Raw genomic sequence first — 22197 nt, forward strand, 5'->3', positions numbered from 1 at the left:
CTGTGGAGAACTGGAGAGCACATGCCCCAGTTAAAGGTTCAAAAGTTGTAATAACAAACAAACAAACAAAAATGGTAATCACCGTGTTGTCAAAATGCACCTGCAGGCCACATCTGCCCACTGGCAGCCCCCTTGCTTAAGCCACAGAGAGGAGGCCCAGGACCTGCTTCAAGTCAAGTGACTCTACGAGAGATACGTGAGAAACACTTCCATTTTGGAGAGATTGTTTACACCAGCAGTCAATCTCCATCTTTTAATTTTCACTTTGGAATAACTATTCCAGCCTGAATAGGAGGAAAAGTGTTAAATTCCTGATTGAAGGGAAGTGGATGCTAAGGAAATGTTTGGTAAATGAGCTATTGAATGAGGCTCATTCTTTCCGCTCCCAAAATCTGCTTGAGTGTTGGGAGTTATCACTGAAGCAATCCATGCTTATTGCAGGCAAGATAAACATATGGACACAAACCAGAAAGAAAACACAAATGCATATAGGCAGGATGCAGAGGTGACATAGCCACTTAGCACCTCAGTATATGTATTCCAGGCATGTGTGTGTGCTTGTGTAAGTACAGTGCATATGCCTACTTTTATTCCCAACTTGCGTTTTTCTAGGAACTTCTTTCTTCCAGGGAAAAATCTATTATTTCCCTAAATTATTTTCCTAAACTCTTAGGAAATATGGCACAGAAGATAGGACAATCAGAAAATCTCTTCCAAAACTATATTAATTAAAAAACAAAGATGACTAAAAAGAGCAAAAACAATCAGAAAAATACTTTACAAATGTTAAAAGAAAACTTTCCTGAGATTAAAAATAATAAATCTATATTAATAAAAATGCAAATAAAATAATCTTGATATACCTTGATTAAGTAACTGAACCTTCAAGAATTATAAAAAAAAAGGTCTTTCAGTTATTCAGGCTAAATATATAAATTACATTTAAGACGCAAAATCAGGATGGCCTCAAAATTCTCCACAGAAACATTCCATGCCAAAAAAATTGCAAAAATATCTAAAGTTTGGGAATGGGGAAGTAACTCCCAAATTTTATACTCAGCAAAATTTTCATTCACATATAAAGAAAAGAAAGGCCAGGCATGGTGGCTCATGCCTACAATCCCAGCACTTTGGAAGGCTGAGGCAGGAGGATTGCTTGAGCTCAGGAGCGCAAGACCAGCCTGGGCAACATGGTGAGACCTTATCTCTATGAAAATAAAACTAAAATAAAGAAAGAGACATCCAAACCAGAGTTAACAAACAATGGATTATAGACCTAAAGATAAGAACTAAAACTATAAAAGTTAAAAAAATATATATACACACACACACACACACACACACACATATACACACCAGAAAATCTTTGCAATATCGTTGCAAAGTTTTCTTACATAGGAGTGAACAAAAATTTATTAGCTAAGATGCAAAAGCAGAAATCATAAAGGAAAAAATTGATGAAGTTTATAAAAATTAAGAGCTTCTGCTCTTCAAAAGTCAGCCTTTAAAAAATGAAAAGGGCAGATCCAGAATGGGAGAAAATATTCACAGTATGAATATCTGACAAAGGGTTTGTCTCCAGAGTATAAAAAGGACACTTATGACAACTGGATTTAAAATAAGCAAAATATTTGAACAGACCCTTTACCATAAAAGGTATATGAAAGCGCAATGAGCACATGAAGAAATGCTCATACTTGTTAGTCATAGGCAAATGCAAATTAAAACCACAACCCCTAGAATGGCTAAAATTTAAAAGACTGATAATTCCAAGTGTTGACAAGGATATGGATCAAGTGGAACTCTATACACTGTAGGTGGGCAGATAAAATGGTACAATCACTTTGGAAAACATCCTGGCAGTTTCTTATAAAGCTAAATATACAGCAGTCATATACTCCATTCTACCACTTGGTATTCACCCAAGAGAAATGAAAACATAGGTCTACATAAAGATTTTGTACAAGCAACTTCATAGCAACTTTGTTTGCAATAACCCCAAGCTAGAAAGAACCCAACTGTCCATTAACATATGGGCAGTTATATAATCTATGAAACAGCAATAAAAAGGAATGAAATCCTGATAAATGTAACAACACGGATGACTCTCAGAAGACATTATGCTGAGCAAAATAAGTCATTTACAGAAGAATACATACTTTATTACTCTTTAAATATTGAGTTTTAGAACAGATTAAACTAATTACAGTGATGGAAACCACATTAGTATTTGCCTGGGGTAGGGAGTGCAGGGAGATTGATAGTAAAGGGGCACGGGGAAGCTTTGGGGTTAATGGAAATGTTTTATATCTTGGTTGTGGTCATAAAAGTTATATGGATATATACAGAATATGTATTTGTCAAAAGTCAACAACTATTTAGAATTGTGAATTTTATGTATAGAAAGTATACTTTGGCCAGGTGTGGTGGCTCATGCCTGTAATCCCAGAACTTTGGGAGACTGAGGCAGGTGGACCACCTGAGGTCAGGAGATTGAGACCAGCCTGGCCAACATGGCGAAAACCCATCTCTACTAAAAATACAAAAATTAGCCAGGTGTGGTGGTGCACACCTGTGTGCCAGCTACTCAGGAGGCTGTGGCAGGAGAATCACTTGAACCAGGGAGGGAGAGGTTGCAGTGAGCTGAGACTGTGCCAATGCACTCCAACCTGGGCAGCAGAGTGAGACCCTGTCTCAAAAAATAATAATCAAATTTTTTTAAAAAGTATACTTTAATAAAGGCATATTCTAATTTTATTAAAGTCCAAATAACAATAATAGTACATATGGTGGATAATAAGAACTCACTTAAAATAAAGGTATCTTAAGGATTTTTAAAAACATCAACTTAATAGATAAATGGGTGATGAATGTGAACAAGTAAATGAAAACAAGTCAATGGAGTACAAATGAATATTTGAAAAGATGGTCATTTGCTTATATTAAAAGCATAAAATAACACTCAGACATCATTTCTTGTCCATTAGATTTTCAAATATTAACATGATTTGGAATGCACAGTGTTTTCCAGGACTTGTGGAAGCAGGAACTCTTCCACACTGTTGGTGGAGGTACACATTAGTACCGCCTTCTGTGGGGCAATCTGGCAAAATCTGAAAGTGTGTAAACCCTTTCAACTGAAAAATTCGTTGCTGAAAATTTACCATACAGCTATACTGAATGTATGCTCAAAGGTTTAAAAGAAAATGTTGGCGCTTTGCTTGCCAGATTTAAAAGAAAGGAAACAAAATAATGTCCATCAGTATGGAAATAAGTAAATTCTGTTATATCCATACATTATACTTATACATAACAAAAAAGAAGACAAACTTATATGCATCCATATGAAAAATACCCATTTACTAAGTAGAACAGTAAGCTAATACATATTTAATATAATTTTATTTTTGTGAATATATAAGTTTATAAATGCAAAATAAGAGTATAAATGCATACCCACCAAACTGTTCAGGGGCTTTCTTGGGGGTGGGATTAGGATTGCAGAGATGAGGACATGGTGAGGGCTTTATTCTCTCTTCTTCAAGCAATTCTATATTTTTTTACAAATGTGATTTATTTTTACAATTAAAAATTTCAAAACAAAATCAGTTCATCCCACTCTTTTTTCCCAAACCACTTCATGACTCATCATTGTTTGTGAAAGTACATAGGCCTTAGCTTGGCAGTCAAACCCTCTGTGATCAGATCCAATTTATTATCATTATTACTATTTTTGAGACAGAGTCTCACTCTGTCTCCCAGGCTGGAGTGCAGTGGTGTGATCTCGGGTCACTCCAACCTCCATCTCCAAGGTCCAAGCGATTCTCCTGCCTCAGCCTCCCAAGTAGGTGGGATGATTACAGGTGCCCGCCACCATGCCCAGCTAATTTTTGTATTTTTAGTAGAGATGGGGTATCACCATGTTGGCCAAGCTGGTCTCAAACCCCTGACCTCAAAGGATCCACCTGCCTCAGCCTCCCAAAGTGCTGGAATTACAGGAGTTAGCCACCGCACCGAGCCTCAGATCCAATTTAACAGCCTCAGCAGTGTTTACTGATACACATATTCTCTCAGTTAATCTCCACAGCAGCCCTACGACACTGGGTCTGCATAATACATGACTGGACTCTGAGGACCCAGCACCATGTCTGGCACATGGTGGGTGCTCCAATAAATATTAATAGAAAGTGACCTGAATACCCTCCATCACTTTCTTCTACTTCTACTGGGAATTTCTCAATTCCTAGTGCTTCTCCCCTTTGTGATGTATCTACTCTGTGCACAGTGCTATCTCAATGAAGAAGCAAGGAGAAAGAATGGAACACAAAGATAAATAAGACATGGTCCAAGCCAGGTGCAGTGGCTCATGCCTGTAATCCCAACATTTTGGGAAGCCAAGGCAGGTGGATCCCTTGAGTCCAGGAGTTGGAGACCAGCCTGGGCAACATGGTAAAACTCTGTCTTTACCAAAAAAAAATTGTTTTTAATTAGCTGGGTGTGGTGGCACATGCCTGTAGTCCCAGCTACTGGGCAAGCTGGAGTGGAAGGAAGCCCGGGAGGTGGAGGTTGAAGTGAGCCAAGATTGCACCACTGCACTCCAGCCTGGGCAACAAAGCCAGACACTTCCGCCAAAATAAATAAATACATAAATAAAAATGTTTTAAAGACATGGTCCTTGCTCTTGTGGCTGTGGACAACAAAAATCTCAGCTATAGGTAGTCTCACAATTGGATCACACTACCTTGACCATCTGCCAAGTATGGTCAGGTCACCAAAGGTAGCACCCAAGATGACCTGGAGCAAATAAGCAGAACTTCCTTGAGTTTCTCTCATCTCTGAAGACATTTTCCCAGCCCTCATAGCCATCAGAGGGCTTCTGGATGTTTGACTGAAGCATCACCCTGTTCTCCTTAAATACAAGGAACCTTCAAAACTTTATTTTTCTCTATTCCAAAGCCTGCTACCAAATCTAGGTTCCAGGAGAGAGGTTCTTAACCCAGGCACATCTTTGACTAATAGAATGAGTTTCCCCTGATGGTGGTGGTGGGAGATGGTACCTTTGCATAAAAAGAATCTTCTTTCTCCTGTATTTTCCATGGACACAAGGTTTATCTGAGCACAGCAGCTCATGCTGCTCAGCATCAGGATTTAGTCAACTAAACTAGTTGGCTGGACAGTTGCCCCCGCCTCCCACATCGCTCCCTGAGCATTGAGCCCAAAGGTTGATGAATGGAAGAGGACAAACCCTCCAGAGGGCAGAGAACCCATCCTCAGTCAAAAGGCTGAAAGCACTTTGGGAGGCTGAGGCAGGAGAATTGCTTGAGCCCAGAAAGTTTGAGACCAGGCTGGGCAACATAGCAAGACCCTGTCTCTACAAAAAAAATTAAAAATTAGCCAAGCATAGTGGTACTCACATGTTGTCCCAGCCACTTCAGAGACTGAGGCAGGAGGATTGCTTGAGCCCAAGACCTTGAGGCTGCAGTGAGCTGTGATTGCACCACTGTACTCCAGCCTAGGCAACAGAGTGAGATGCTCTCTCAAAAACAAAACAAAACAAAACAAAACGCTGTGCATAACTGGACAGATCTACTAAATATGCCAATGCAGTGCTGCTCTCAGCTCAGCCATCAGTTGAAAGTCCCCAGCTGAGAATGGTATCCTGAGCTGTGGGCCACCAACTTCTCCCAGACCCTCTCAAGCATGTTTGGGATGCTCTCCTGGGAATACAAAGAAGCAGGGCTAAAGGGAACATGAAGTAAGTCTCCAGACAGAGGCAGGAGTGAATAAGCAGTTTCAGAAACTGGAGGCTTATGAGCACTGAAATCCGGAAGCCCAGGAGGAAGGCTTTTAAGGAACACATGTCTCTCAAATGCCACCCAGGTTTCATTTAAAGAAGTGATTCCTTCAGAAGTGCAGGCAGGGGTCTCCTGGGGTCCAGGTTGCTTGGGGCCCATTGAAGAGAAGCCTAAGACTGGAGACACAACGGAAGGAATCGGGGGGAGGTGGAATTCCTGGGAGAAGGAAGGAGGTACTGGCAGCAGGGCTGGCACTGACTCAGCTGCAGGAAACGAACAGCACAACCCGAACCCTCCAGATGAGGTGGGAACAGACAGAAGGACACAGGGGGATACAAAAGTGTATCTGCTTGAAAGTGGTTCTCTCTGGAAGCCCACTCTCCTCCCGGAAGACACGTGCACCCGTGCCCACAGAAGCACGCCCTGCCTGCAGCGTTGGGATACCATACGCCAGCCGGACCCGGTGCCCACTCTCACCGGGCAGCAGGCTGAGCAGGCACAGACACTTGCTTTGTCATTTCGTGCTCCTGATGACATGCAGGGTGAGGACCATTATCGTCCCCATTTGCTGGATGTGACACAGGGCTCATAGTGTTAAACAATTTGTCTAAGGTCATGTGTCCAGGGAGCGAAGGAGTGAACCCAGATGTGTTCAGGCATGTCAGGTGCATGCTCCTCCCGGAACCCTGTCTGCAAGGGCCCCGGGGGAGGAGCTGTAAAGCCCACATGACTCCTTCCCTCCACGGGGACAAATGAGCAGGTTAACAATCCAGCTACCCTCCAGCGAGGTTTGAGGGACACAACATCCATGTACTTAGAATGCGTGTAACGACGGCGCTTCATTAGGATGGAAACAGCAGCGCAGAACAGCATCATCTTTACTCTCAGATCAGCTTCTCATGACAGGAGCAAAAGTTCAGAAAGTTACGGGTTGAGGTAGGGAATTCTTTTTCAACAGGATTTCAGAAACAGTGAGTTCTAGTCCTAATTCTGCTCCAACCTGTTTTAGGGGTAAGAGAAGGTGAAATTTAAGCTGGGCCTTGGAAGATGGGGAGGATGGGGGTAGGGCTGATAAAAGCAAGATCTGGAGGTGGGTGGGCCTCTCCACTGTGAGCGAGGGTCTCTATTAGCAGAGGGAGACGCACTCTGCCACAGTGCATCTCCAATGTTGCTGTTTCTCCCAAGAATTTACCCTCTCCACCCAAGATGTTTAGTCTGTCTCTTGTTGACGTAATACCTGTTGAACCTACCATGATGCACAATGCTTTTCCATTACACCTCCCGTCCTCAAGCAAAATTGGAGAGCATAGCATAATTATAGCTCTCACCATAGATGCACGGTGACCATTTTACTAAATGTATTGGATGCAGAGGAAGTTATTCATGTTCACCCAGAAGTCTCTCTTGAAGCCCCCCACATCTGAGTAGAGGCTGGGGTGCAATAGACACCCCTAGCGTGCAGGTAGATGGGGGTTAATAACCTTCCTGACAGTTACAATATGATGTCAGACCTTGGGTGCTGCCTCGCACTTTCAAACCACATCAAACTTGGGCTCTCCGAGTACACAGACCTAGAAGGAAGAAACTGCTCTCTCATCCTAAAGAACACTCCCAGTCTCCTTCTCAATTTCTTAAAGAATGGTCTCAGTGCCAACTTAAATATTGCATTTGGTTGGGAGAGGAGGAACCGCGAGCCCAGAATGGAAGTCAAATTATTCCACAAATATTGCTTATTTAAATAACATTTAAAAAATACATCATGTTCAGTGATGAAGAACTACTAAATTATTGAATTCCCTGAAGCATCCTATGAGCTTTAAAGTGGCTCATGAAACCCTATAAAAGAATATAATAAATAGACAAAAAGGAACGCCGGGCTCCATGTCAGAATGCCTGTGCGCGCCAATGCTAAACATCTTCATGTAATCTTTCCACTTAAACCAATGATTAAACAGATTAAACAGATGATTAAACAAATAAAGATTAATGAAACAAGTAAAGTAATCAAATCTGTATGGGTGTATAAATGAATGATTCCAGACAATATTAGAACAAATTGTCTAAAACTAATAGCGAATGCGTCAGTTCAGCTCCAACAGCTTTTGTTGGGCTCTCACTTGGATGTAATCAAAACATTTGTTTAAACTAAGATGGATATGAGGCGCTAAGATGTCAGTTTTTTGAAAGAGAAAAATAAAACAAAAGCAATGTCTTTGGTGAGGAGATTGGCACCGCCAATGGGGCTGCATTACTGAGGAATCTGGAAATGTTACGTTAAGGGATACCCTGAAATTTAATATCTCTCTGTCTATTTTTGAAAATAGGCTCTGCCCAAATTATAAATATAAGCAAGCCAAAAGAAGACGGTGATATCTGAAGTACTTGAGAATTTGAGAGGGAGAGAAAAACCGTTTACCCCTCCACCCCCAGAACTTTAGAAACCCCTTTTTAATTATTGGTCATTGATATGCTAATTACAACACATGCTTATCATTTTCTTCTTTCCTTGAGAAGCGACTATTCCCTGTGTGCTCTTGGAAGGAATAAAATGAGATTTCTTAGCGAGAATGCTCTATTCAGATTTTTTTTTCATTAATTAAAACTAGTGAATTTTTTTTTTGTCCTACTTACGATAGTTACTTTGTTTCAACCTGCTGACGGGTACTGGGGTTTTAATTGCAATTTGTTTGGGATTCCTGACAGAGCAAGTCTAAACCCTTGCTACTCCAGGTGTGGCCCTTGAACTAGCAGCCTCACATGGAAGCCCATTAGAAATGCAGGTTCTCAGGCCCTGTCCCAATCTGCTGAATTTGGATCTGTGTTTTATCATTTTTCTCAGGTAGAGTTTGAGAGGCACTGAACTGTGTAGTTTGGGTGGTGGAAAATTCTCTCAGCACGTCAGCAAAGAGGTGAAGAGAGAAGGGCCATTATCTTTCTTCAAGGTAAGACTCTGTAATAAATGCTTTGAAAACATTACTTAGTGAAGAGTGGCTAGCTGGAGGTCTGCTGCAATGTTTTGGCTGGGACCACAGGGCCTCTCAAGGGGTAAGCAGAGCAGCCTCATGCTGTGTCTGTCCTGCTCCTGGGGGCCTGGCCACGTTGCTGCCTGCTGGGACAGTGGATGCAGGCTGTGAGGGGAGGTATCTTGGTTGACACTGTTGGATTGCAAGCAGCAGAAATCAGACTAGACTAAGAAAAAGCATAAGTCATTTGCTTGTTTCTTTTCCATAAAGATGCAAGGAGGCTCCTGGAACCTATAGGCAAGATGCTGCTTCAGGAAAGTACTGACGCTATCGCCCAGACAGCACCATGACTCTCTCCCCTTCTCTCTCTCTCTCTCTCTTTCTCTCTCATTCTTTCCTCTGCCTCTCTGAGTCTCTGTTTAATGTGTCTCTCTGAAAACCAGCTCACTCTGTCTCTAGTTTTTGTCACAGCTATCTGCCCGACTATACCCATCGCAGACATATTACTTCCAGCTACCTACAGACTTTGTCTCTCGGCCAAGTTCCAAATTCAAGATGAGAGACCGCAGGTGGCTTTGTTTAAGTAGTGACTACCCAGTCCAATCAACTATGTGGGTGAGACCATGTCGAACAGCCATGCCTATGGGGAAGGTAGCCCTGTGCATGGCAGGTGTGTGTGTGTGAGAGAGAGTGTATGTGTGTGTTCTCAGACAGACGGAAGCACAGCAGCTCACCCAGGGTTAGACAGTAGTGGCAGAGAAAACACTGTGGGCCTCAGCCTCCTCTGAGCCCTCCTCAGTAGTCTTCCTGGGGTCCTGTATGAGCTAAGCGAGCCTCATTGTCACTCCCCTTGCCCTCTCTCCATGCTATCACCTCCCTTTCAGCACCAGACTCTGGTCTTCAGTGCTCACAGGCTTTCCCCTCACTGTTCAGAAAATACCATACCTGTTGGGGTTCCTTAGTGTCTTGAAATGTGCTGACAATGGCCAAAATGCCAACATCTCAGACCCTGATCTCTGAAGGAGGCTGCACCTAATAGCGTAAAGCAGTCTGTGTGGTGCCGTGGACGGCAGTGCGTGGCTGCACCATTCCTCCGGGGTAGCTTGTGGGAATCTCACAGGGGCCTCCAGAAAGCAGCACCTGCTCTGGAAGGTGGAAATGAAGTTATCTGGTGAGATATTTGAGAGAGGAGATATTTAGGAGTGGAATTGCTTTTTTGGAATTCCCTAATCACTCCCAAATCAGGGGATTGAGAGAGGGAGAGATCAAGAAAGAGCAGAGAAATTGATTAAAACTCAAAGAGCCTGTTAAAAATACAGAAGCCTGGACCCCACCTGATGGTCCTGAATCAGAATCTCTGGAGGTGGAATTTGGGGATGTAATTACTAAGCTTCCCTTGGCACCACTCCCCCGCCACCCTTCCCCCAAGTGACTGACTTGGCCTAGCCATATGGGCACCTAGGAACCACTGCACTGACCAGACAGGGACCCAGGGGGCCCGGAGAGGTCCCTTGTTCTATGGTCAAACAGCAAGTTGGTGGTGGGCTTGAGACTGAAGTCTGGGTCTCTCAACTCACATTCTAGTATGTTCCCAAAGCAGGGCAAGGCTCAAAGATGGGGGAAGGGGAAGCCAACCGAGAAAAAGATATAAAGTTCTTTAGATCGGAACAAAAATATTCAGAAGTCAGAAAGGCTTTAATGTGCACAGCTGCTGGCACCAGGTTAAGGACACCAGGACTACCCCTCTCCTGGGCCAACTAGAGTCCCCTCCCAGCCCACCCCAGAGTGCAGACTCGGTCACACTCCCTACTCACGATTAACTCAGGTCCTGTGGCAAGGGAAAAGACCAGAGACCTTGGAGTCAAAGGGGCCTGTGTCCAGGCTTTGGTTCTGCTCTTTGTGTGATCTAAGAACAAGTTCCTAAATGTCTCAATGTCTCAGTTCCTATCTGGACGTCAGTCCCCTCAAGAGCAGAGTCCAAGAAACAGGCTTGCCTGTAGGTCATTTACCTTGGAAAGGATCCAGAAGGAAGGACCAGCCAGGGGAACATGGGAGGTGGGAAGCTCATACAAGGATCCATTATTGAGTAAGCTACTGCTACAGCCACCTTCTGAGCCACCCTAGAGAATACATCACAGAAACGTCCAAGCAGGGAGGAGTGGAGAAAACATTCCTTGCTGGCTTCTGTTCCTCACTGGTTAAGGGCAACTGCACGGCTCCCTCTCCTGCCCATGGGGTCCCTGAGCCACTTGATGCTTTGGCATCCGAGAAGCCCCGGGATAGGAAGTGAAAGCCCCCAGAATAGTGGGTAAAACCTTCTTGGAACTGCTCATTAGAGTGGCTGGAGCAAGAGGAGGGACGAAGATTTTCATAAAGTATCTGATAGAGTTCCCTGTATGGTTTTTATGGGATAAGAGCAGAGTAACAGCCCAGAATCGGGGCTGCAAGCAACAGAAACTAGCTGTGGTTATCACAAGCAGAAAGGACCCTCAGAATCAACAAGGAACTGAAGAGCAAGGCTTGCAAAATGGAGAAAACAAACGTAACTGCTGACAGCCAAGCGGTAGGTGGCACAATGAGCAGGTCCACTGCTGCGGGGCTCTGTCATGAGTCCACTCTAATGGTCTCTTTACCTTTGACGATTTGCTCATGATTCAGAGTCCAGGTGGGAGTGTCTGAACTACAGGAAGTAGGCCAGGTGTCCTCACCAGAAATACTCCTGGGACTAAGGAGGAAGCATCTTGCCCCGTTTCCTTTCCAAGGTGGAAGGCAGGGCTTTACCTCCCACCAAGATTCATCACTAGGAGAGGACTTAGGGTTTGGCAGTCCAAAGAATGAAAAATATTACTATTTAATACATACCACATGTGAAATGTGCCCAATAGAGAGGCTGATGCTTAGCAGTTGCTCAAGAAAACTCAAGGAAGCTGAAGTGATTCACAGTCCGTGATGAAGTCATCTTTCTGACATTCTCTGGTCCCATACCTCACACTGTGACTGACCAAGGCATTTCTGTAAGGAACCGCAGGCCTCATTAAAGCCAAACCCAGAACCCACCAGGGAAGCTTCCTGATGAGAAGAGGCCGCTGTGCTGACGAGTTCCCGGCTGTTCTCCCTCAGCTCTGCCTCTCTGCAGGATTAACTTTGATTTCTGCCGCCCAGAGAGATCCTCAAGTCTCTTTCAGAACGCTTTGCTCCTTTCTAGCCCTGGAGAGTTTAAGGATTTACGTTTGTGTTGATGAGGGAGGTGCTGCCTCATACCATCAGGGAGCCCTAACATGCGAGAACTGGAAAGGATACTAGAGAGAGTCTCCCCATTGTCTGGATGGGGACACTGAGTCCAGAAAAGGTTGTCCAAGATCACATAGCTTGTGACCATCAGGGCAAGAACAAGGGACTCAGTTACAAAATCCCTCAACTCTTTCCTCTGGATTGGTCAGCTCTCCACATACACCCGCCCCCACCCCGCCTCCCCCGACGACAGGATGCTTTAACCCAATCACATCTTTAGAGATTGCCTTTAAATAGAGGCTCTTTCAAGTATCAAGGCCAGCCTTCTCTCGCTTCCCCACTCACTCCTGAGCTACTTCTGAGCCATTTCCCTTGTGTGCGAAGGTTGGCAGTGATGGTGTTTTGAGTGATTTCCATGACAAAGAGCCAATTTGAAGACCATGAAGATCTACAAATGTGCCAAGACAAGGACATTTCAGCAGAACCATGACACCACGTCCTCTTAGACCTGGAAAGAATTTTGGAGAATTCCAAAATCAAGAATGAAGCCTTATTTTGCCAATGAAGAAACAAAACCCATAGATGAAAAGTGACTTTCCCAAGGTCCCACAGCTAATCAGTGGCAGATCAAGGCCTAGAGTTAAATTCCATTCTCCAAGTGTGATGTTCCTTCCATCCCACTATGCTGGAGAACGCTTCCCCATCCCGAATGGCTTATCCGTTGAGTCATCTCTGGCAAAGTCCTTTGGCAAACTTTCGCCCTTCCTTTGTCCTCAAAAACAACATCTTTCCACACCACTTTGCAAGCATCCATTTGCTGTCCTAAAATTACTGCAGCCTCATGTGCTTATTTTAGCTACAATGGGTTGCAATTTACACTCAGCTTGTGTGAGTTGCCCAAAAGCCAGAATCAATCCCCAATCCCCATGCAAGCCTGTCTTTGAGTGGAGATCATGAAACGCAGGCCAGTTATGGCCAAAAAAAAATCAAGGAGGAAAGGATTTAGCGAGCTTCTGCCCTTTCCACATTCCCTGGGTCACTAAAGAAGCTACTTCCATTAAGAATTCTCACTCGTCTGTAACCCAAGAAATAAACCAGGTGCTCAACTGAACCACACTTCCAGGGTGGCTCCCCATCATGTATCAGGGAGTTGGCACTGCGGGCACCAATATTTATAGATCAGGTCAAGCAACGACACATTAAGCACGTTCTAAGAAACAGGTCTTTGCATGCTCGACACCAACAGGGAATGAGTGAAAGAAATGGAGCGCTGGAGACCTGCAGAATGTTTCAAGCAGCCTTGAGGACGTGGAGGGCAGTGTGGGAGGTACGTAGGAATTCCCGGGTGCTTTTCAATATCCATTTAATCATCTAATAGTTCCTGTACTTTAAGGTGGTTGTCTGAATTGTGGGTGTTTAAGCAAATATCATGCTTTTCAGCTTCAATCCATCCTTGTATTCCTGCAGTGCCCAGCACAGTAGCTGGCACACATTGGGTACCCAGTAATTGTCTGCTGAAGGAATTAATTAATCCCTTTACAAAATAAAAGCGATGCAGTCTTGCTCATAGTTCTACCCAGCGAGGGTACACCCACTGAGTAACTGCTTGGTAAGTAGCTTTCCATAGGGTGTTCCATGGCTCCTGCCTTCAAGGGGCAGGCAATTTAGCAGAGGAAGCAAGTAGCACACACGTGGTATGATGATATTTTTAATCTTTAATGTGTTTTCTCTCTTGCTTTCTTGGAGGGTGACCTTGGTCCATCCCAGGGAACCATCTGCCTGGGGAGAGACTAGACTTTGTTTCCAAAGGGATGCAGAAAGAAAGATTGAGGCAATATTCAGTTATTGACACACAAAATAGGATTACGCATGGGAGCACTAGTCTAGTGGCGCACCCAGGTATTGTCTCAGAAAGGATATTTAAAATTCCTTTATCTTCTCCACTAGCATGCTAACTGCCAAGACCAGGGGACAGTTCACACTCTTCCTACTCAGTGGGCAAAACATGGGCCCTGTTTGCCATTAAGGCTCAAGCAATCCAGTCAAGCAATGACACATTAAGGCCCAGCCAAGAGTTGGAGGTGGAAAGAGGGAGGATACGATGGGTGTGAGCCCCTCACTCTCCCCCAACATAGAAATGGCTGCAGCAGGGGGTGATGAGCCCACCACCAAGGTGGACTGCAGGCCAGAGGGCTAGACACAGGACTGGCTGACATCAGCAGGTCTGCATCTACGGGCATTGAGAAGAGGCAGAGTCAACCAAAAGGTGCCACTGAACTACGGCCAAGCCAAGGGAGACCCATCACAGTCTTCCCCTGCCTCAGGCTCTAGCAGCGAATGACCCAAGAGCAAACAACACCCAGGTGGACAGGGCAAGAGAAGACAGGACACACCATCCACGGGCTTAGACTCATCCCCCACACTGTCACCATATGGATGTATAAGTCCCTCTTCCCATGTATGTAGACCCCACCTTAGCAAGTGCAACAGTTGAGTATTTTTACTCCAATGAGCAAAAATTTTCCTAGTGGGGCTGTTCAAAATTATTAGAGCCAACTACATTCAGTCATACTAAAAAATTCAAATTGATTTTTTTCCGTGCTCACCAGTATTGAGAGGAAGATCTGGTTAGTTATGGAAAAGTACCGACCAGTTATATTTTCTCTGCGTATATGAATACATATATCTCCTGCGCAAGGTAGCGTGTCATGATGGCCAAATGAATGGAAGGATGGGAGGCCAGCAGAAGCCCAGAGCAAGACCAGGCAAGGGGAGAGTGGGCATTTCTCATTCCTGTCTGACCAGCTCTACTTTCTCAGTTCCAGTCATCTGCTCTTCCTTGGAGAACACACCTCCCACAGGCCAGGTGGTCAGGGTGAGGTTATCAGTCACAGTCCCCTTCCCACCAAGGCTCAGGCAGATGATAGCCTCCACCGGCCATCAGAGAGGTGGCGGCTATGTGAATGTAGTGATTGGTTCTGGGCGGCTGTGTGAGCCAAGTAGGACTGCTCAGGTTTCCTCTAAAAACCGACATGCTGGGGGAAAAAGAGATGCTGGGAGAGACAGGAAACTTCTTCCTTTTGACTTTCAAGCCATAAGGAATCAGTCTTCAGGCTACCAGGGCCCATACTCCTTACCTCACATGGAGAAGGACACTGACTCACAAAGGGAAGCCAAGAAAAGAGATGGCTAGAGACAGACAAAGTCCCAATGGCATAATTTGTTCCCTGGATCCATCTGTGCCTCAGGTTAACCTTAGACTCCTCAGTTACATGAATCACTAGTTTCCATATTTTTCTTCTCAACCTAGTTTGAGTTGAGGTTTTTATTGTTACCACCAAAGACAGCCTTACTCATATAGAGCTATCAGGAAAGCTTCTGGAGCAGATGTGTCTCAAGCTAAACCTTGGAAGATGAGAAGTGCAGTGGGCTGAATGTTTGCATCCCCTTGGAATTCATATGTTGGCATTCTAACTGCCCCTGTAACAGAATTAGAAAGTAGGGCTTTGGGAGGTGATTAGGTTATGAGAGTGGAGTCCTTATAAACACAATTATGGCTGAGCTCGGATGGCTCATGCCTGTACTCCCAGCACTTTGGGAGGCCAGGGCAGAAGGATCTCTTGAGTCCAGGAATTCAAGATCAGCCTGGGCAATGTAGCGAGACCCTTCTCTACAAAAATAATTAAAAATTAGCCAGATATGGTGGCTAATGTGCACCTGTAGTCCTAGCTACTTGGGATGCTGAAGCAGTAGGATCATGTGAGCCCAGGAGTTTGAGGCGACAGTGAGCTATAATCATACCACTGCACTCCAGTCTGGCTGACAGAGTGAGACCCTATCTATTAAAAAAGACACAAGAAACATGATCTCCCTCCACCACATGAAGATACAGCAAGAAAGTGGCCTTATGTAAACCAAGAAGAGGACTCTCACCAAGAACCCAACCATGCTGGCTCCCTGACCTCAGACTTTCAACCTCCAGAGCTGTGAGAAACTAAGTTGTTGCTGTTTAAGCCACCCAGCCTATGGTATTCCATTACAGAGGCCCAAAGTGATTAGGACGGAAACTTGTGTGTTCAATTTTTAGTCTGGTGACAGGGATGGACAACACAGAAAATGGAGGAGAATGAACGCGGACATGGAAGGTGGTATGTGGGATCTATCTGGTTGAAGCATAGGAGTGTAGAGAGAAGAAGTGGAGCACAAGGCCCAGAGTGAGACTAGGCCCAAATTACAGAGATTCTGAATAGCAGAGAGAGGAAGGTCCTCCATTTTCCTAAAGGCAGTGGAGATTCATAAAAGGTGTTTGAGCAGAATATGGCAATACAGAAATAGTCTCATGCGAGGATTACTCTGACCTTGAAGCCAGAGATCTTATGCAAATTAAACTACAGCTTCCAGGTGGTCATTCTCCCTGCATTTCTTTACATTGGTGTCTGTACCCACAATTAGAATGAGCATCCTACGAAGGACCTTAAAAATCACTGGGTCCAACTCCTACTTTTACTAAAGAGAAAACTGAGGGCCAGAGAAGGGACATGACTTGTCTGAGATCACTAAGCAAGCCAATGGCAAAGCGTAGACTAGAATCCAGGTCCACATGTGCCTAGACTGTAAAAGAAATGTCAGAATCTTTTAGCAACTTTTCTCCTAGGTAAGTGGGAGGCCAAACACCTGTATTTATTTTCTATTGATGCAGAACAAACCAGCACAAACTCAGTGGCTTCAAATAGCACCCATCTACCAGCTCATGGCTCTATAGGTCAGAAGTCAGCACAGCATTGCTGTTCCCTGATCAGGTAATGACACAACTGAGATCAAGGTGTGGCCAGGATGAGTTCTCAACTGAAGGCACTAGGGAGAAATCCACTTTCAAGCTCATTCTTGTTGTTGGTAAAATTCATTTCCTTGTGGTTGTTGGACTGAGGTCTGTTTTCTCAAGGACTATTCTCAGCTTTTAGAGGCCACCCAAACTTCTTGCCACGTGGACTCCTCCATTTTCAAGCTAGAAATGGTGTATGGAATCATTCCCATACTTCAAGTTTCTAACTTTCTCTTCTGCAACCAGCTGGAGAAAACTCTGTGCTTTTAAAGGACCCATGAGATTAGGTCAGTCTCACCCAATAATTTCCTTGTTTTTAAGCCAACTGTTTAGGGACCTTAATTATATCTGCAAAATCCCTTCACAGCAGTACCAAGATTGGGGTTTGACAAAGAGGGGAAAGTGTGTGTGAACCAGGGTAATCTTGGGGATCATCTCAGAGTTCTGCCTCCCACAGCATCATACTGCCATCCCCCAGCATGGGCCACTAATTGGGGAGTCAGACAGCTTATGTCATTGAAGTGGGATGTGCATTGGGTGATATATAACCACGCAAAAGACAAGACCATCACCTCAAATAAAGAACCAGAACTCAAGGCTCAAAGCAAGGGCCCCTTGGCCCAGGGCAGCTATCTGAGCTAAGCAGCCCACAGCTGTATCTGTCTGCATTGGGCATCTATGTTTGTTTAGGGGATTCTCCTCGTGATTGACAGTACTATCTGTGACCCACATAAGTGTGCCGGCAAGATTCAGCACGGTCACGTGCACTTCCTTAGTAACTCCTTCATTTGCGTTCCTGGATTTGTGACATCCTACCATTAGCTGGCCCGGCTCTTCCCCACCCCTCTCCTGCAACTAACTCATGGCCCTGAAAGAATCTGCACCATCCTCCACTCTCCTGGGCCAGCCTGTGCTGGTCACTGTGCAGCCTGGAAGACCCATCAGAGTGATGATGACCCATGCCCTCTGCTGAGTGACCACACTGCAGCAGCATGGAACCCAACATCTCCCGGGTCACTGGCCTGGGTCATCTGGATTCAACCAATCCAGCCCAGCCAAGCACCCTTATGTCAGCCATGAGCCACGTGATCAGTATTCAATAAGTGTTCAGCACTTAACTTGTTTAATCAATTCCTTTACAGAGTCCCATGGGACTGACAGAAAAAAACTACCCAAATACAGAAATCCAGAGGGAAACAAAAGGAAGAACCCATTGTTACTCTAATTCCAGCCCCTGACTTCCCTCCTCCCTACAAGGAGAGCTTGCCCTTGGGAGAGGCCTGCTTCCCAATGCCCTGGGACAGTTCTGGAAGGTCGGCACCCCCAGCAGGCCCCCCTAGCAGGAGCCACTCAATCTGGGAGAAGCAGCAACTGCCACACTGTCTTGTGCTCCAGCAGAGGGCTGACTCTGATTCTCCCAGGCTCCAGCAGGTCGGCTCAGCTCCGAGCAGTTTGTTTTTTGAAAGTCTCATAAATTTCCAAGAAACTTCTCCAGACAACTGTCACGAGGCTGCACCTGCCAAACAAACACAAACAGAGCTCTCCTCCACCAGATTAGTTACTTAATTAAGAAGAGAAAGAGACAAGGCACATAATGTGGAGATAATTACCCATCTTGCCAAGTCTCCAAGTGTAGCGTGGCACACGCGAGCAAATTGCAGCACCGCCGCTAATGCATATTCATCCAAAGTTGTAACTGCTGTGAACATTTTCCACACAGACAGCAATATGTTCAACCAACAATCTGAGCTCCTTCTCAGATTCCAGCATCTTCCCACACCCTTACCCTGCCTTCCCAGGCTCCCTCTCTGTCTTTCTGTGAAGGAATTTGCTAAACAAAGCAAATAGCAAACCAGATACAAGTGAATGTGACCAAAATCCATTCCAGGTGACGCTGTTGGGAACAATCAATTCTGGACCCAAAAAAATGAGGTGAGGTGTTCGAGTTTTTTCCCTAACCTGTTTACTCATTCAATTTAATTTCATGTAATTTAATTACAAGGATTTATTGAGCATTTACTGTGTTAGGCCCAGCGCCAATCAGTACTAAGACACAAAGATGAGTGCAATGAGGACTCATCCCAAGAGGCTCACAATCTGTGAATAGAGGAGCTCTCCTCCATGAGATAAGGTGGGTGGGTATTATTTTAATCCTCTTTGACAAATGAAGAAACAAGGCCAAACAGTTAAGTAAACTGCCAAAACAACAGAGTAACTAAATAGGTGATTGGGCCTTGATCCTAGATTATCTGACTCCAGTTTCTATGTACAAGGCAGACAAGGGGAAATTCCACCTTGGAGACAGAGGAGAACAGAAGAAAGAACAGAGCCTGGAAAAGCACAGGAGATGTGGGCTCTGCCACCTTAGACAAATCACTGAACTGTGAAGGTTTTCAATTTTCTCATTAATAAGATGCAGATGGCGAGATCTAAGAAATAGAAGTGATGATAAGATTAAATAAAACCAGATTCTTAATACTACTACCTAGGACAGTGACTGGCACTTGGTAGATGCTTAGTAAATAGTTGTGTGCTTCCCTTGGCCAAAATAGAAGGGCACAATGGGCACAATGGGAGACCAGAGGAAGGAGAGATCTAGGATAATGGGTGAGGCTGGGGAACCTTAGGCAAGAAGTGTAATTTGAGTAGGTCTTGATGTGGGAGTAAGACCAAAGCAGACAGAAATGGAAGCAAGGACATTTTAGGTGCTGACAATAGCATGAAGGAGAGACACACAGTCAGGAGAAAGCAGCAATGCTGTGGCCAGAACCTGGACTTCTGAGGGTGAAAAGGGAGATCAGGCTGGAAGAGTAGGCTGGGGTCAGGTGGTGTGCTGTCCTGATTAGAAAAACAATCCAGGACACTTGAAATATAGTTCAGAAAAGTAGAGCTAAGGTCACCCCATTAACAAGCAGACAGTCAGGCCTTTAGAGAAGAAAGAACAGGAGGAATCCATACACATGGAGACAAAGGAATGGTTTGATTACTTCTAGACCATGCTCAAGTGGTGGGGAAATTGACAACGTTGTCAACTTGGTTTGAAAACACACTTGGCCATCTTTCTCAGATGGCCTACTCCTCTCTGTGTAGCCTTCCTTGCCCTGGGTCAGCCGAGAGAGCCAATGGGAGACCATGCTAAATTTCTTTAGAAAGATGAATACATTGGCTCACTCTGAAGAAACTCAGAATCGCCTTTCCCATCTAAAGCTAGGCCCTGAGGACATCCAAGGATAGTTAGGAAAAAACTACCATTACCACTGACTTTCTTGATCGAATCCTAAGCAATCAGGGCATTTCTATTTCTGCTTCATCTAGCAGGAGTAACAAATACATTCAACTAAGATGTCAACTCTAATTGATTGGATCTACCTGGAGCACAGAGTAGTGAACACCATGAGGACACTTCTGGTTCAGAGAGAACATGCACTACTATTGTTTAGCAGTGCCTGTCAAGGGCATGGAATGGAGTGGCTACATAGCTATTTGCCATCCTTGGCAATCATTCCTTGGTCTCTGGTTACTTTAAGCCTACATCGAGTCTTGGTGTTTTTTTCCCCCCATTTCTAAAGGAGTGGAGATCAGAAAAAGAATAAAAGAACAACAGTAGCTACCCCATATGTTGAACTCTCATGGTGTTAGAATGAAGGGAAAGTAGCTTTGTTCTCAAATTGCCCTTTCATGGCTAAGAATGAGCATCAGCCTATTGTACTGGCTCTCAGCTTCCACAGTGCATCAGAATAGCCCAGCTTTCCACACTACCTACAGAGGGGTCCATACGGCGTTGTTCTGGATTCCCGTCGTAACTTAAAGGGAAACTTTCACAATGTCCGGAGCCCTTGATGTCCTGCAAATGAAGGAGGAGGATGTCCTTAAGTTCCTTGCAGCAGGAACCCACTTAGGTGGCACCAATCTTGACTTCCAGATGGAGCAGTACATCTATAAAAGGAAAAGTGATGGCATCTACATCATAAATCTGAAGAAGACCTGGGAGAAGCTTCTGCTGGCGGCTCGTGCCATTGTTGCCATTGAAAACCCTGCTGATGTCAGTGTTATATCCTCCAGGAATACTGGCCAGAGGGCCGTGCTGAAGTTTGCTGCTGCCACTGAAGCCACTCCAATTGCTGGCCGCTTCACTCCTGGAACCTTCACTAACCAGATCCAGGCAGCCTTCCGGGAGCCACGGCTTCTTGTGGTTACTGACCCCAGGGCTGACCACCAGCCTCTCACGGAGGCATCTTATGTTAACCTATCTACCATTGCTCTGTGTAACACAGATTCTCCTCTGTGCTATGTGGACATTGCCATCCCATGCAACAACAAGGGAGCTCACTCAGTGGGTTTGATGTGGTGGATGCCAGCTCGGGAAGTTCTGCGCATGCGTGGCACCATTTCCCGTGAACACCCATGGGAGGTCATGCCTGATCCGTACTTCTACAGAGATCCTGAAGAGATTGAAAAAGAAGAGCAGGCTGCTGCTGAAAAGGCAGTGACCAAGGAGGAATTTCAGGGTGAATTGACTTCTCCAGCTCCTGAGTTCACTGCTACTCAGCCTGAGGTTGCAGACTGGTCTGAAGGTGTGCAGGTGCCCTCTGTGCCTATTCAGCAGTTCCCTACTGAAGACTGGAGTGCTCAGCCTGCCACGGAAGACTGGTCTGCAGCTCCCACTGCTCAGGCCACTGAATGGGTAGGAGCAACCACTGAATGGTCTTAAGCTGTTCTTGCACGGGCTCTTAAGCAACATGGAAAAATGGTTGATAGAAAATAAACATCAGTTTCTAAAAAAAAAAAAAAAAGAATAGCCCAGGGAGCTTTTGACTTGGTTAACCCACAGATAACTGGTTTCAGTTGATCTGTGGCAAGGATAGGCATCGGTATTATTTTGGCATGCGTTTTGGTTTTCTGTTTGTTTGTTTGTTTGTTTTAGACAGAGTTTCGCTCTTGTCACCCAGGCTGGAATGTAATGGCGCAATCTTGGCTCACTGCAACCTCTGCCTCCCAGGTTCAAGCGATTCTCCTGCCTCAGCTTCCCAAGTAGTGGAATTACAGGCACCTGCCACCATGCCCGGTTAATTTTTGTATTTTTAGTAGGGACAGGGTCTCACCATGTTGACCTCGAACTCCTGGTCTCGAACTCCTGACCTCAGGTAATCTGCCCACCTTGGCCACCCAAAGTGCTGGGATTACAGGCGTGAGCCACTGCGCCCAGCCTCATCAGTGTTTTTTAAAACTTTCTAGGTGGCTCTGATGCGCAGCCAAGGTTGAGGGTCTTTGTGCCTACTGTAAGCTCAACTGATGAAGCAACATCCAACATCCAGTTCATGACTTAGGTCCCACCATGAGGTTCCTGTTCCTCATTTGAAGGAAAGGCCATCAGAAGGTTCTAGCC

General features: G+C 45.1%; 1 protein-coding gene across 3 annotated transcripts in view; it reads left to right on the plus strand.

The window, feature by feature from the left end:
* LOC126958166 (40S ribosomal protein SA-like) overlaps positions 1–21562 on the plus strand; it is a 900761-nt gene extending 879199 nt beyond the window's left edge. For 2 of the 3 annotated variants that reach the window (XM_050796363.1, XM_050796362.1), the window contains exon 2: positions 20558–21562. In XM_050796363.1, coding sequence (XP_050652320.1) covers positions 20635–21522 — 888 coding nt within the window. In that variant the 5' untranslated portion in view covers positions 20558–20634 and the 3' untranslated portion in view covers positions 21523–21562. The remainder of the gene's footprint in view (positions 1–20557) is intronic. The other variant, XM_050796364.1, reaches the window with a different exon arrangement.
* The last annotated feature ends 635 nt before the right edge of the window (positions 21563–22197 follow it).

Source organism: Macaca thibetana, chromosome 7 (assembly GCF_024542745.1).
Source record: "Macaca thibetana thibetana isolate TM-01 chromosome 7, ASM2454274v1, whole genome shotgun sequence".
In the NCBI taxonomy this organism is placed as follows: Eukaryota; Metazoa; Chordata; class Mammalia; order Primates; family Cercopithecidae; genus Macaca; species Macaca thibetana.